Source organism: Ostreococcus lucimarinus, chromosome 8 (genome assembly GCF_000092065.1).
Source record: "Ostreococcus lucimarinus CCE9901 chromosome 8, complete sequence".
In the NCBI taxonomy this organism is placed as follows: Eukaryota; Viridiplantae; Chlorophyta; class Mamiellophyceae; order Mamiellales; family Bathycoccaceae; genus Ostreococcus; species Ostreococcus sp. 'lucimarinus'.
Window position 1 is genome coordinate 281,818 of NC_009362.1, and position 14,863 is coordinate 296,680.

The 14,863-nt window shown below is 60.3% G+C and overlaps 8 protein-coding genes across 8 annotated transcripts; 4 read left to right on the forward strand and 4 right to left on the reverse strand.

Moving 5' to 3' along the window:
• Positions 1-347: 347 nt before the first annotated feature.
• OSTLU_16425 (predicted protein) lies at positions 348-1,514 on the forward strand (the record flags this gene model as incomplete). The annotated part of the gene is made up of 1 exon (XM_001419081.1): positions 348-1,514. One exon carries the CDS (start codon positions 348-350, stop codon positions 1,512-1,514), a length of 1,167 nt encoding a protein of 388 aa, XP_001419118.1.
• A 28-nt stretch (positions 1,515-1,542) lies between these two features.
• Positions 1,543-4,633, reverse strand: OSTLU_24922 (predicted protein). The gene has a single exon (XM_001419295.1). It carries the CDS (start codon positions 4,371-4,373, stop codon positions 1,707-1,709), a length of 2,667 nt encoding a protein of 888 aa, XP_001419332.1. The 5' UTR covers positions 4,374-4,633; the 3' UTR covers positions 1,543-1,706.
• Positions 4,634-5,171: 538 nt separating this feature from the next.
• On the forward strand, positions 5,172-7,416 carry OSTLU_24923 (predicted protein; the record flags this gene model as incomplete). Its single annotated transcript, XM_001419082.1, has 2 exons — positions 5,172-5,684; positions 5,920-7,416. The coding sequence occupies 2 exons, from the start codon at positions 5,172-5,174 to the stop codon at positions 7,363-7,365; spliced, it is 1,959 nt and encodes a 652-aa protein (XP_001419119.1). The 3' UTR covers positions 7,366-7,416.
• A 485-nt stretch (positions 7,417-7,901) lies between these two features.
• RPL40 (Ribosomal protein L40, component of cytosolic 80S ribosome and 60S large subunit) lies at positions 7,902-8,643 on the forward strand (the record flags this gene model as incomplete). Its single annotated transcript, XM_001419083.1, has 3 exons — positions 7,902-8,194; positions 8,450-8,528; positions 8,629-8,643. The coding sequence occupies 3 exons, from the start codon at positions 7,902-7,904 to the stop codon at positions 8,641-8,643; spliced, it is 387 nt and encodes a 128-aa protein (XP_001419120.1).
• A 127-nt stretch (positions 8,644-8,770) lies between these two features.
• Positions 8,771-9,853, reverse strand: OSTLU_87984 (predicted protein; the record flags this gene model as incomplete). Its single annotated transcript, XM_001419296.1, has 1 exon — positions 8,771-9,853. One exon carries the CDS (start codon positions 9,851-9,853, stop codon positions 8,771-8,773), a length of 1,083 nt encoding a protein of 360 aa, XP_001419333.1.
• Positions 9,854-10,165: 312 nt separating this feature from the next.
• Positions 10,166-12,080, forward strand: OSTLU_24924 (predicted protein). The gene has a single exon (XM_001419084.1). The coding sequence runs from the start codon at positions 10,183-10,185 to the stop codon at positions 12,055-12,057; it is 1,875 nt and encodes a 624-aa protein (XP_001419121.1). The 5' UTR covers positions 10,166-10,182; the 3' UTR covers positions 12,058-12,080.
• A 65-nt stretch (positions 12,081-12,145) lies between these two features.
• OSTLU_33039 (predicted protein) lies at positions 12,146-13,123 on the reverse strand (the record flags this gene model as incomplete). The annotated part of the gene is made up of 1 exon (XM_001419297.1): positions 12,146-13,123. The coding sequence occupies one exon, from the start codon at positions 13,121-13,123 to the stop codon at positions 12,146-12,148; it is 978 nt and encodes a 325-aa protein (XP_001419334.1).
• A 200-nt stretch (positions 13,124-13,323) lies between these two features.
• Positions 13,324-14,637, reverse strand: OSTLU_42734 (predicted protein; the record flags this gene model as incomplete). Its single annotated transcript, XM_001419298.1, has 1 exon — positions 13,324-14,637. The coding sequence occupies one exon, from the start codon at positions 14,635-14,637 to the stop codon at positions 13,324-13,326; it is 1,314 nt and encodes a 437-aa protein (XP_001419335.1).
• Positions 14,638-14,863: the final 226 nt, after the last annotated feature.

Consider the following 14,863-nt stretch of genomic DNA (forward strand, 5'->3'; position numbering starts at 1 on the left):
TTTGTAATTATGAATTTGTGAATTCCTGAGGAAGAAAACGAAAAGGGAGACGGCGGGACGCCCAGAAACGCTCGCACGCGCGCCGTCGCCGCACAGCGTCGCGCGCCGTCTACCGAGTCCGAAGAATCATCATGCATCTACGTAGACGCGCGCGCAGCGCGATCGTCCTCATCGTCGCGCTCGCGCACGTCGCGCGCGCGACGGCATACCAATCGCCGTTTCGACGCCACCTCCTCGAGGAGCGCACGTGGCTAATGAACAAGTTCGGCGTGCCGCCCGGCGAAGAAACGTCGTGCGTGGAAAAGCCTTATAGGTCCACGTGCACTTTGGGCATTAATTGGGACGTAATGTGCGCGCACAGAGTGGATGTCGGCTCGTCGACCGATCCCACGGAGTGCATCTGCACGCACTGCCCGACCACGTGCGCAGACGTGAACGGGGTGACGGACAGTGCTGATTCGCTGACGGGCACAGTCGACACGTGCACTGAGATCTATAACTGTACGGAGTTTCTGATGGGTATGAATTGGCATCTCATCGGAAATCCGGACAGTTACCCGTGGAATGAAACTGATTCGTACGGTTGCGGATGCGGCGTGAGCGTTTGTCCAAGCCCGCCGCCGAGTCCGCCGCCGAGCCCACCGCCGAGTCCGCCGCCGAGTCCGCCGCCGAGTCCGCCGCCGAGCCCACCGCCGAGCCCACCGCCGAGCCCACCGCCGAGCCCACCGCCGAGCCCACCGCCGAGCCCACCGCCGAGCCCACCGCCGAACCCACCGCCGAGCCCACCGCCGAGCCCACCACCGAGCCCACCGCCGAGCCCACCACCAAGCCCACCACCGAGCCCGCCAGTGCCAATCGACCGCATTGTTAACGCGACATCCACGCTCGTGGGCTATTCATCAAGCGATTTTGACGCGAGTCGGCGCGCGTTCTTTCGCGTGGGTATTGCTAGCGCTCTGTCCGCAATCGACTCGGATGATGTTGGAATCACGAGCATTACGGATGTCATCGCTAAACGCAGAAGGCGCCTACTCCAATCCATGGCTGTGGATATAGATTACTACGTCTTTGTCGATTCCTTGACCAATACGACACTCGTAGAAGTCTCGTCGACGCTAAACACGGCACCACTGCTCACATCTTTACAATCTAGCGGATTGGTTGCCGTGACGGCGGTATCGACCGCGGTGCGTGCGCTTCCTTCACCGCCGCCATCACCGCCTCCGGCGCCATCAATCTCTGGTTCCGCCTCGCAAAACATTTCTGCGAACGCTACTTTGACGGTTGCTGAACAAGATCCTGACTTTTCCGGAGCGCGTGTGGCCGGACTATTTGCCGGTGCGGCCGCAATGTTGTTCACATCCGTCGCGTACCAGTACAGACAAAGCATGTTCAACTTATTTCAAACGCGTGCGTCCAAACCAACCAACACCGCCGGCGGTTCGAGAAAGTCCGCATTCGACGATAAGTCATCCAACGCCGCCGAAGACTTCATCACAAAGGCCTGCGAGTGATTGCTAATGAATGAAATAATCAAGACATTTTATTAATAACACGCCGGAGAGCCATGGCGGCTCCCAGAACGAAAGAATAGAGATCGAAATACATATATGCGCGCCAAGCTCGATGGTGTTAAAAGTAAAAGGCGGTATACAACTCTTCTGGAAGAGAATTCGGAAAATTGAATTTATTGATTTGTGACGGTTTTAGTTCGGTGGTTCGGAAGATCCACCACCCAAGGTGTCCAATGCCTTCATGAACGCCTCGTGGGCCTGAGGCGTTCCCGGTCCACGTGACGGGGCGCCGCTCGGCTGAACGCTAGAACCAAAACGATTCATCATCGATAGCCAAGCTGGGTTCATGGGCTGATTCATCATCGGGTGGGCACCAAACATGTTCATAGCCATTCGCGGTGCTGCCATGGATGGTGTAAAAGCACTTGTCAAGGCGGGTTGAAATCCAGACGCGGATGATACTGGAGTCACGCGCGAGGTTTGCCCTTGCGTCCAAGGCATGGCGGATGCGTTGCTTGCTCCAGAACCTTGAGGCTGCGGTTGCGAGCCGCTCGCCGACGGTCTTTGCACGGTCACTGCGCCCACTCTCGCACTCGCAGCTTGACGGGCGTTCCCATCATCTACGTATTGCAAGTCATTCAGCCAACGTTGCGTCACCTGCGTCTGCAGTGCCTGAACGCTCGCAACAGTAGCTGGTTCAGCCTTGACTCCGGTCAAGGTGGAATTGGACTTCGCACTCGTCGCGCTCTTTCCACCATTTTCACCCGTTCCGCCAGAGCCTCCAGAGTCAGAGTCGTTCGTCGGCGATTTCCTCGAAAGTTCCATAGTTTTCACCTGTTCGGAAACCTCGCGAACAAGCGCGTTGGCCAAAAATGGCAACTGCGTGGAAATCAAAGACGCAATCTCGGCCTGATTCAAGCCTTGACTTACTGCAGCGGTGGCGACAGCTGAAACGGATATTCCGATGCGCCATCCCGTGGTTTTGGCTAATGTCACAGCGATTTCTATCGCTTCTGAGCTATGACCAAGATTTTGGAGCACGATTTGCGCGACTTCTTCTCCAGCGCGCGACGCTACCATCCCGGCGTTATTCGCCGCATGGTCCACATCGAAGCCGACAACTTGAGTCATGAGTACCAATATCGCGCGTTGCATCTCGTTTTGTGCGTTGGCACCGTGCGCGATAGCAGCGGCGGTACTCAAAGCGTTTTTCTTCGCGGCATCTTTCACGGGAGCGGTGAGCGCTGCCGCACCGTCGGGTCGTTCTACCCTTCTGCGACCACTTCCCTTTGGTAAATTGCGCTGCGTTCCGCCCTCGGTCCAGTACCTTTGGCACGATCGACAGTAATGTCGAGGTTGTGTCGGTAACCCATTGTTGTAGTAACAAAATCGTGTCTTTTCCGAACCGCATCTTGCACACGGGCGATGCGAACTTTCCACCGGCTTGGAACCCGCGTCGACGGCGTTGACGCCAGTCGTCGTTCGATCCTGCGTCGTAGTCGTTTTCCCCATCGCTTCCGCAGCAACTGCTGTGTCGGTTTTTGTTGACTCGTGCGCTTTCGTCCCCGTCTGCGTGCCTCGCGCCGGTGATAGCTGTTTTGTCGTGTTCCTGTCCGCCGGAGCCGCCTTATCCACTGTGCTCTTTTCTTCTGCGTCGTCGGCGACACCTTGTCTCGAGGCGTCGCTCGAGCCGTTGTTGCTGTTACCACCACTACCATTGTCACTCGTACCGGTCTTTTTCGGTGCGACCGCTGTCGCACCAGACGCGGTAGCGCCCGGTCGCTTCGAACTATTGCAAGGCCCGTCGGCGCGCTGCGAGACGTATCGTTGTTCGTTACCCGAATCCCCGCTCGATCGCGCGTCTGGATCTGCGTCGCTATTCGATCCCTTGCGACCGTTTTGGTCGCTTGACCCATCGTTAGAGCCGCCGTGTTTGCCATCGTCCGAAGTCGTGTCGCTGCTCGACACCGGCAGGTGCGAACGCTTCGTCCCGTGAGGATCCAGCTTTGCGGCGTTCGCCGCGCCGATGGCTTGCAACTCGGCGGCACTCAAGCTCGGCGCCATGCGCATGGATTCAAAAATCGTGGCCAGCTTGGACATTGAAGTCGGTTTATCGACGTGACAGTCAAATGCCACAGAACTGGCGTGTTCTTTGAGCTCTTGGTCCGTGAGCGACGTCACGGCGATGATGGGCATACGCCTGAGCGCCTGCTTCTCCTCCATCGCTCGAATCCCCGTCGCGATTTCGTATCCATCCATCGTGGGCATCATCAAATCCATCAAAATCCCTTGAATCTCCGCGTGATTTTCTCCGTACAATCGCAACGCCTCCGCGCCCTCGCCCGCCTCTATGCTTTGATAACCCATCTTTCCGATTTGCCCCGCCTGAAACTTTCGCACCGACGCCACGTCGTCCACGATCAACACCGACTTCCGATCATCCGTAGTCGTCGTCGCCGTCGCCGTCGCGCGCGTCGCACGTCTCCCCGTCGAAACCACGGGCGTCGTCATCGCCACCTCTCCCGTCCCTTTCCCTCCTTCCTCCTCGCGCGTCGGCAATCGCCCCTCGTCCCTGAGCGCCGCGAGCGCGTCTCGCAGCCGCCCGAGCGCGAAGCTCCCTCGCCCCTCGGGATCGACAATCTTTTCGCACCGTCGCAGCATATCGTCTTCGTGCGCCCCCACGTGCGCCCCGAGCGCTCTGACGAGCGCTCCCACGCGCGACGTCGGAATCTCCCCTCGCCGCGCGCGCGCGCCTCCGCGCGCCCCCGCGCTCGACCCCAACAGCGTCGCCGCCGCGCCGTACGCCCCCGCGATCTCGCGTTCGCTCGGCGCCTCTCCGACATCGCTCGCGCGCGCCATGACGCCGCGAAATCATTTCTCCCTGTCTCCACCGATCGCGCGTCGCCCTCACCCCGTCGCGCGTCGCGCGCCGCCGTCGAATCGAATCGAATCCCCGACGCTTTTCGCCCGTCGCGCGGGTGCCGCGGACGAATGAATGCGCGCGCCTTCCCGCGCGCGACCGCCGTCGCGCCCGCGCCGATCCCTGAATCCGACGCGTGAATCTTTTCTCCGCGCACCGTCGCGTCGTCGCGTCGTCGTCGCGCGTCGCGCGTCGCGCGTCGTCGTGTGCGCGGTGACGCGCGCGAAAAAGCGCGCGCCGCGCGCGCGCGACCACGAAAAAGCGCGCGCGATCGCGCGCGCGCGAGATTGTCGTCGACGGCGTTCGCGCGTGTCTTTATACGAGTCTTTATCCGCGCCGAGCCATCCGAGCCCGTGCGATCTCATCCGATCGCGGCCGCGTCGAGACCCACGCGTGGCGACGCGCGGAGACCCACGCGTGGCGACGCGCGTCGAGACCCACGCGTGGCGACGCGCGTCGATCGACGCGCGGCGGCGCGCGCGAGACGGCGACGCGCGACGCGCGACGCGCGCGAGACGGCGACGATGACGGCGCGCGCGGACGATGCGATCGAAACGCTGGACCTCGCGGACGGCGCCGACCCGCTGCGCGCGGTGCTCGACGCGTGCGATCGCGAACTGCGCGCGTTCCTGACGCGAAAGTACGCGAGCGAAGCGCTCGACGCGTTTCCGAGATGCGCGCGGACGAAGAGCGCGGACGCGTGCGTGCAGTGGGCGCAGTTCGCGTCGAAGCGGAAGATGAATCCGAAGGAGGTGGCGGAGGAGGTGGCGAGGGAGTTCGGGGAGGAGGTGGCGAAGCGGCCGCGGCGAGGCGCGATCGTCGGGTGCGAGGCGGCGGGGGTGTACGTGAACTTGAAAATGAATCGACCGATGGTGTTCGAGGCGACGATGAAGGCGGTGGCGAGACGGGGAGGAAAGTTTGGGCACACCGATGCGGCGAAGGGGAAGCGGGTGATCATCGAACACACGAGCTCGAACCCGAACGCGCCGCTGCACATCGGCAACCTGAGAAACGTCATGATCGGCGCGCACTTGTCGAGGATGATGAAGGCGTGCGGACACGACGTGAAGGAGGCGTTTTACGTCAATGATTTGGGCGCGCAAATCGGGTTGACGGCGTTGGCGTATTCGAGGATTTATGACAAGATGACGCCATTCATGAAGATTGACCACTGGATCGGGGCGATGTACGCGGTGATGAACACGTGTCAAGAGTTGCAACAAGTGGGCGTGAAACCGGGCGAGCTCGAGGTGCGTGCGCGATCGAGATGCGCGTGATGTGCGTTCGCGTCGCGTGTACGGCTATGATTAATGTGTTTTTTAACTCTCTTTCTTACTTGAACCGTGGAGAAAAACCATATTCACCTCTGACAATATGAGCCGTCGACGCGTCGCGAGACGAGGCGAACCGTTATGCGGACGAGTCGGGCCTTGACGAGAAAAATGTTTTTGACTAACGATGAATACGTTTTCGATATCACCGCAGGACGCGTGCAAAGCCGGGCAAGAAGCGGTGGACGCGCTCTTGAAGACGTCGCTCGCGGCGGTGGCGGGCGACGAGAAGAAGGAGAAGGGCGTCGCTGAATACTTTGATATTTACCAAGATCTTCGCGGACGATTCGAAAAGATGATGGTCGTCATGCTCGAAGACATTCGCACGATCGACGATATCAAGGTTGAGGCCGGTAAGCTTAACTTGGCGTACGAGAAGCAAGAGCCTTGGGCTATTAAGATTTTCCGCAAAATGGTGTGCGACTGTCTCACCGGCGTGCAAGAAACGCTCTCGACGTACGGCGTGCAGCACGATCGATTCGACTTCGAGTCCGAACTCGGCTGGGAGGGCTCGAATGCGAAAGTATTGGAGATCATGCAAAATAGCGACTATTACGTGCCGCAGACGCAGAGCAACGAAAAGGGCGTGCCGCAAGGCGCGTACCTCGACATGGCTGGCTTCATCACGGATATGGGTTTCAAGGTTGGTAAGGGGGGGTACCAAAAGGAGTACCCGCCTCTCTACGTCCTCCGTCCCGACGGATCGACGCTTTACACCTACCGTGACATCGTGTACTCGTTCAAGAAGGCTTCGATGAGCGATTTGATTTTGAACATTATTTGCAGCGAGCAAGATTTGGCGCAGCAAAAAGTGTCGTTGGCCATGGCGATGATGAACCCGGCAATGGAGGGTCGCCAATACCACTTATCATACGACCTCGTAAAGCTCACCACGGGGAAGATGAGTGGTCGCCGCGGTCGCTACTTGTTGGCCGATGACTTGTACGAAGACCTCAAGACGGTCATTCGTGAAAAGATGGACAAGAAGTACAAAGAGAAGGGCGAGGTCATCTCCGCGGAGATGTTCGACACGGTGACGCACGAAGTATCTACGGCAGCGATGAAATACGCGCTTTTATCAGTGAGTTGCATGACGCAAATTAACTTTGACATCGCAAAGATTACCGATTTCGAAGACGCTTCGGCGCCGTTCATCCTGTACAACTCCACCCGCCTCACCTCTGTCATTCGCAAGTTTGACGAACGTTCCGCCGCCGGTGTGTTGGAAAAGCTCTGCCCTCTCGATGAAGTAGACTTCACCAAGCTTGACGACGATCGCGAATGGGCCTTGCTCTTAGACTTTGTCCTGCCCTTCGCCAGTATGATCACCGACGCGGCGATGCCGACGTTACCCAAGCCCCCGGCTTTACCCTCGTACGGCATGCACAGGGTGTGCGATTTCCTCAACATGTTCGTTCGCGCCCTCTCGGGTTACTACGGCCCCGCGGGCGTTCGCATGATGCCCGTTCAAAGCCAACTCGACGCCGGCTGGAACGAGACACCCTCGATGCACGCTCGCATCCACGCGTGCAAGTGCTTCAAGCAGGTCATCGACAACGGTTTGCGTTTGCTCATGATCGAGCCACTCGAGCGCATGTGATTCCATCGCACCTACTCATTCGTTGTCATTCAATCAATCACAATCGATCATTCGCCGCCCGCGTTCGCCGCTTCGATTTCCTCTGCTTAAACGGTAGACGCTAGGGTTGACGATGTAATTTGACCCTCCGCATGACGTCCCGCGCGTCGTCGTCGTTCGCACCGCCTCTAAGCGACGCGCAAGATGCAGATTTTCGTGAAGACTCGTGCGTGACGAAGCGAAGCGAACGAACGATGCGATCGCGAACCGCGCGTCCGCGTCGCGCGCGCGTCGTCGCGAACGACGCGGAGAGACGCGACGCGATCGACGAAAGCCCTAAAGTCGCGGTGGACGACGAAACGGCGACGAGACGGTCGATGCGACGCGCTTACGGCGTGTCGTGGACGCGAAAACGATTGTGGATAATGTTTTTTGCCGTTCTCGCGCTATCGTGGAGATGGAGAGGGTGGTGGCGCGGGCGGGGGTTTGGGAGACGTGGTCATGCGATCGGGGGCGCGGCGCGGCGCGCGAGGACGAAGACGAGAGACTGACGGTGGATGATGATGTTCGCGAACGCAGTGACGGGTAAGACCATCACCTTGGAGGTGGAGTCCTCGGACACCATCGACAACGTGAAGGCGAAGATTCAAGACAAGGAGGGTATCCCGCCGGATCAGCAGCGTTTGATCTTTGCGGGGAAGCAGCTCGAAGACGGTCGCACGCTGGCGGATTACAACATCCAAAAGGAGTCTACGCTCCACTTGGTGTTGCGCTTGCGTGGTGGTATCATCGAGCCGTCCCTCGTTGTGTTGGCGAAGAAGACGAACGCGGACCGGGCCGTGTGCCGCAAGTACGTATATTCGAGCGACGGGGTTTTGATTTTTTCTCGGCGCTCGCCCGCTCGAAGGGGCGGCGACCTCACTCTTGCGCGCGCGCTGTCCGTTGGATTCGTCTAGCGATGTGTGCGCGTCGAGCAAGCTGCCCGAGATTTATTTCACTCCATTCACTTTGCCGGCGACGAGACTTTAACTCGTACTCGGTCATTCGCGTGTGAGACATTTGACTTTGAGCTCGTACTGACCTTTTTGTTTCTTTCTCAAACCAGGTGCTACGCCCGCCTTCCGCCGCGTGCGACGAACTGCCGCAAGAAGAAGTGCGGTCACACCAACCAATTGCGTCTTAAGGTACGTTGTTTTGGACTTGGGAAACTCCTCGCGCGAACGCGACGGCGCCGCCGATGAAAGGAGACTGACAATTTTCTCGCCCGATTTTTCCGCTGCTCAGAAAAAGTTGAAGTAACCGTGTTGTCGAGCGAGGCGGATAGAACGCGTACACACACACACATTCTAGTTAGCAAGGAGATGGGGTTGTCGTTGTAATGTGACAGGGATATCCTTCATAAAATGATGCAGTCGCTAACGGAGCTCTACTTGACGCGAATAGTCGCTGCGAGCATGATGTGATCACTCGGCTCTGTCGCCGCCGGGAACGGACCCTTGACTTGGTCACGATGGGGCAAATCGAGCACATCCACAACCTCGACGTCGTCGGTAACGAAGATGTAATCGAGCGTATCGATGAAAGGGTCGTCGTCCTTGATGCGCGCGTGGTTCGTAAAGTTTGGTTCCTCACCATTGACGCGCACGTACGCGCTCTCCATCTTCTTTTGCGGCTTCACATTGAATGGCTCTCCCGTGTATCCGGCGGGCATGATCGGATACCCCTCGTGCGACTCGTCGAGATCGCCCGTAGTGATCAACGTGTGCCCGGCGTCGCCCGGCTTCAAGTTGAAGTCGCCCATCAACACCGTCGGCAATCCCTCTGACTGATTCAGCGCGTATTGCGCCGCGATGCCAGCGTGGATCACCATCACTCGACGATCAGCCGCCGTGCGAAACATGCAAGGCATGTGATACGTCGATACCCCGAACTGCACGTTCGTCTTTTTGCACTTGAGCGTGGCGTACAGAATCGAGTTGAACCGCCCTCTCGCCGTCTGCCATTCATCGCTCGGCGGTCTGTAATCCCTCAACTTCCGCCACAAATTCACCGGTGTTTGCACCAACAAATTATAAACCGGCGTCAGCGGTCCGAGATTCACCTCCTCCTTCTTCGCCCTCGGAAACTTTGCCGTATCGCTCAGCCTCGCGATGTCGCTCTTCACCACCTCGTACGCGTCCGTCGGCACCGCCAATCCAACCCCCATGTAATTATTAAACGGTTTCCCGTACAGCGACACGATGAACGCGTATCCCCTCTTCGCAAAGTACGCGTGCAGCGGTCCCGCCCACGTCATGCTCACCTCTTGCAATCCCACGACGGCGCGTCGCTCGACTTCGGGTTCCAACTTTTCAATCACCCTTCGCAGTCGCGTCTCCGCCCTCAGGTCGTTCGCGTCGCAGTGCGTGAAGTACGTCGGCTCCGCGAGGTGCGAGCTCAGGACGTTATACGTCACCACGCGCGCGTCGCGCGCGCCGTCCTCGCTCGCTCGCGTCGTCGTCGTCGTCATCCTTCCCTTTGTCGCCGTCGCGCGTCCGCGCGCCGCGCCCTCGACGCGCGCGCGCGCGCGCGACGGCGCCGCGCCGACCGCGCGTGCGCTCGATCGCGCGTCGATCGCGAGCGCGCGCGATCTCGCGACGACGCGCGCGAGGCCGACGGTCGACGCGCGCATGCGCGCACTGACGACAGAGCGCGACGCGCGCGCGAACTCGCGTCGACATGGCGCGGGCGACGACGGCGCGCGCGCGCGGACGAACGCGCGCGAACGCGACGCGGCGGCGAGGCGCGCGCTGGATCGCGATCGCGGCGACGATGGCGGCGACGGCGACGCGCGGGGCGATGATGGCGCTGGCGAGCGATTACCAAGCGAGCGACGCGGCGCTGGTGATGCCGTTCGAACGCGCGGGAGAGCGCGCGATGAAAAGAAAGGTGAGCCTCGAGGAGACGGAACACGCGCGGACGACGGCGGTGGGAGATAAGGTGCGAGGACCGGAGCGGAGCGCGCGGGCGCTGGGGGTGTTGGCGTCGCTCGCGCGGAGACACGAGCGGGCGGCGGCGAACGCGGCGAGCGAGGAAGAGCGCGAGGCGTGCCTGGAACAATTAGAGATAGTGCGGCTCGCGATGGAGTCCGCGCGCGCGAGGGCGCCGCGAGGGATGGAGGAGAGTGGACGGGCGTTCGCGGCGTTGGGCGCGGCGGCGACGGCGGAGGAGGACGTTTGGGAAGGCTCGGGCGGATTGATGGACTCGATTCCGCTTCACGGGGGCGTCGTTCCGGGGACTGCGGGCACGCGTCGTTTTGGGCCTTTGACGACGAAATCGTCGAACGATGACGCTGATGCGGTGAAGAGATTTTTAGCCACGCGGCGAACGGGCGCCGCGGCGCCCGCGGAGCGGCGTCCGGCGGCGAGAGAACGTCTCGCGCCAGCCGCGCCGTGGTTCAAGCGAAAGCAGCCGGACGTTTACTGGGACGTTGATTTAGAAAAGATTCAAGGCGCGCGGGAATCGATGGACGCCAAGCGATCGGACGCGGATGATTTCGACTTTGAAATCACGGACATGCCGATCAAGGCACGCAAAACCGCGGCGCTCGGCTCCAGTGGCGAAGACGAAAGCGACGTCGAAATCGTTCGATCGACAACGATAAGCGACGAACCATCCAACGCGACGGTCGGTATCGACGAGCTCTTTTCTCAACAGGTTGACACGTGGACGAAGCGAGCGATGAAGGGCTTCCAAGAAGCGAACAAAAAGGCGCGTCAAACGATCGCCACCATCTCTAGGCAAGCGGTGCGCGCTGAGGAGGAGTTACTGATGAAACGAATCGATGTCCGCATGTACGTTGATTTCGCCGATCCATACTCGCTCGAACTCATGCTCGGGTCGTACCAAAGGCTCGCGTCGATGCCGCTAGGACCGGTCGACTGGAACATCGTGCCCTTCGTCAACGTAGGCCAGGAAAGGAACAAGTCCGCCAACTGCTTATACAGTGGACACGCTCGGCACTTGAGTTGTACGACAAACGCTATCGCCGCATGCGCGGTTGAGAACATCGGAACTTTGAGTGGTGGCATGCGAGCGTTTACGTCATGTTACGGAATGCAGCTTCTCAAGCTTGAATCACAAGACGCGTTCAAGTACGGTCGTCACGAGGAAGCGCTTAGCAAGATCGATGAACGATGCTGTCGAGCTGTCGCTGATGCGGTTGAGCACGAAGAATCGTCCGAATCCGAATCCGACAAAGAGACGGACAAAAATACGCTGCAACGGTTGGGAATGTCGAGCGCAAACTCACAGATTTGCGCCGCTCAAAAGAAGTGCGCGTTCCACGGCGCCGGGTACGATTTGTTGAAAAGCAACGAAGCTGAACTTGGATCAATTCATCCTCGGCATAAATGGCTTCCTTGGGTCACGATCGACGGTGAAGTCGCGTGTCGCAGGAAGTGCAACTTGCAAGCGACGGTGCGTCGACGAATTTGCAACCTGCGGACTTCGCTTCCGGAAGGATGCCCAAAATTTCCGTGGGCGGAGGCGTGGTACGACGAGCCAGAGATTTCTTTCGGAGGTCTCATCGTTACGTGCGCGGCGGTCATGCTTGCGAGTGTATCTCTATTCGTCCTCATGCGCGAAGCCGGGATGAATCCGCTCGGTCTTTACAAGGACAACGCGAATGAGGGAGCAATCGAAGCGGAGCGAGTCGGGCTACTGCCTAAGTGAGAAATCATATAGCCATCAATTTTTTAATGTAACATGTACTTCAGCGGCAAAGGCAAACGCGCAGATTACAGTCAGCGCGACGACGACGTCAGAAAATCACGCCGCCCGCGGCTTCGAAGGCGTCTTTCGAATCTATCGGGATTAAGTCACCCACGGTCAAAAGCTCGAACGATGGCGCGGGCGCGGCTAGAATTGCGCTCCATTCATCCTTTGAAAAGTCCCGGCGAGAAAACGTGGTCTCCGTAAACTCGCCGTCGGCGTCCACTATATCCTCTACTGGTCCTCTAGATACCGTGATCCAGTGTCTATCTTCATTCACGGCATCATCAACGATCGGTGGGAACGCTTGCATGTGAAAAGACCAATCGTTTCTTGACTTCCCATCCACCGACACGCTCGCCGTTGACCTCGCCGCGTCGATGTCAAACTCGCACCGCCTCAAATCCATCCCGAGTCCCACCCCGATCGCCTTCACGTGCGCCTCCTTCAGGCTCCAGTGCTTTCTAAACAACTCCTCTCCCGCGCGTTCTCCGTCCCTCGCCGCTACACCCGCGATCGACGCCCGCTCGCGATCCGTCAGGACCGACGAAAACGTCTCCAACAACTTTCCCACGTCTCGCTCCGCGCCCCCCCCTCCCGTCACTCGTCGCACCTGTCCCGGCGCCGCCACGTCCACTCCCACCACCGCGTGCGTTTCACTCGCCAGCACGACGTAATCACCCTCGTGCGAGACGTTATAATTAAAATTCGGCGCCCCCGCGACGCTCGCGCGCGCCCCGTGAAACGGCTTCGACCCTTTGGTTCTCCGCACGTCCAGCGCCTCCACGCGCGCGTCTCGCCACCGCGCGTCCTCCGCGCTCGCACACGCGCGTTTAATCGCCGCGCGTTGCATCAATCGCGACAGCAACGCGCGCTTACGGTCTTCAAAGCGATGAAATCGCGTCACTTCTTCGCGTTCGTGCGTCGGGAGGATCGTCAAGACGAAGGCGAACTCGTCGACGCCGGGGCGCCACGTCGTGGAGTTGACGATCCAGCGCAGGCGCAGGTGATCGGCGGTGTCGAGCATGGCGCCCGAAGGCGCGGGAAGCGCGACGGGGCGCGATGTGCGGCGCGCGCGCGTCGATGTCGAGTGCGAGCGTTTTCTGGCGGTTACACATCCGTCGACGAGGCGACGCGACGAACGCGGAGGAGAGGTACGAATACATATGAATACATCGCGCGCGACGCGTTGAACCGAGTTGGATTTACGAATCGAATCTCGCCGTATCAAATCTCGCCGTTCAGGATGCCCTCGCGAACGCGACGCATCTTATCGCCCATGTGATACAGGTTGTGCTCGCTCGCCAAGGACCAAGCGAGCGGTTCGTTGGCGCGATCGAGGTGATGAAGATAGCCCAAGGTGTGCTTGGTGCAGAGCGTGCACTCGCACTCTTCGCACGCGGGTTCGGTGCTGGTTCGGAATTCGGCGCGACGGAAGTTTATGCGTCCGCGAGAGCGCGTGAATAGCGTGCCGTGTCTCGCCACTTGAGTCGGGTAGCAACTGTCGAACGTGTCGACGCCGTTCGCCACCGCGTGCTCGATGTTTTCCATGTCAGCGATCCCCAGGAGGTGATTCGGCAAGTGTTTCGGAAGGAGAGGCATCAAAAACTCGAGCAAAGCGCCGAGTTCGGCGGCGTCGCGGCCGAGAGAACCGCCAATCGCGAGCCCGTCGAACGGCAGGGCGCTCAGGTACTCGACCGACATCCGTCGTAGCTCGCGATCCACGCCTCCGTGCACGACGCCGTACATCGCCTGTTGACGCACGTCCTTCAAGTGCGTCTCCAAACTCCTCGTCATCCATCGATGCGACCGATGCACGCTCTCCTCCAACGTCTCGCGATCGATGTCGTACGGCGGCAACTCGTCGAGCGGAATGATGATGTCCGCCCCGATTTGTTTCTGACTCAACACGCTCGACTCCGGCGTGAGCGTCATCTTCGTCCCGTCCCTGTACGACCGAAACGTCGCCCCCTCTTCGCTCACGTCGATCAATAAATTCTCCCGTCGATGCTTCGTCGCCTTTCTGCTCTTCAACTCCTTCGTCTTCCCCTTCGCGTTCGCCGAGCGGTCCGGCGTCCCGAGCGAAAACACCTGAAACCCACCGCTGTCCGTGATCACCGGCCCTCGGCGTCCCATGAACGCGTGTATCCCTCCCATCGCCTCCACCGTCGCCGCGCCCGGCTGCAGCATCAGGTGATACGTGTTCGCGAACATCAAATCGATCCCGGCGCGCCGCAGCGCGTCGCCCCGCACCGCCTTCATCGCCGCGTTCGTCCCGACCGCGACGTACCCCGGCGTCGCGATCGTCCCGCGCGGCGTGTGAATCATCCCCGCCCGCGCGTTCGAGCGCGTCGACGCGCGCAGGACCTCGAACCGGAAGCGCGGCGACGCCGGCGACGCCGCCGGCGCCCGCTCGAGACGCGCGTCGGTCGACGCGCTCGAACGCGCCGACGCCGACGCGTCGCGCGCGCGCGCGCATCGCGACGCGCGCGCGACGCGGTCGAGGACGCCGCGCGCGCGCGCGACGCGCGCGACGCGCATCGCGTCGCGATGCGCCGCGCGCGCGACCGTCGCGCGCGCGTCCGACCGACCGCACATTACACGACTGTTTACCCACACACAGACCGCCATCGCGTCCGACCGACCGCACACACCGCACTGTTTACCCACACACAGACCGCCATCGCGTCCGACCGACCGCACACACCGCACTGTTTACCCACACACCGATCCGCGTCCACCCGGTGACGCGCGCCGTCGCGGCGTC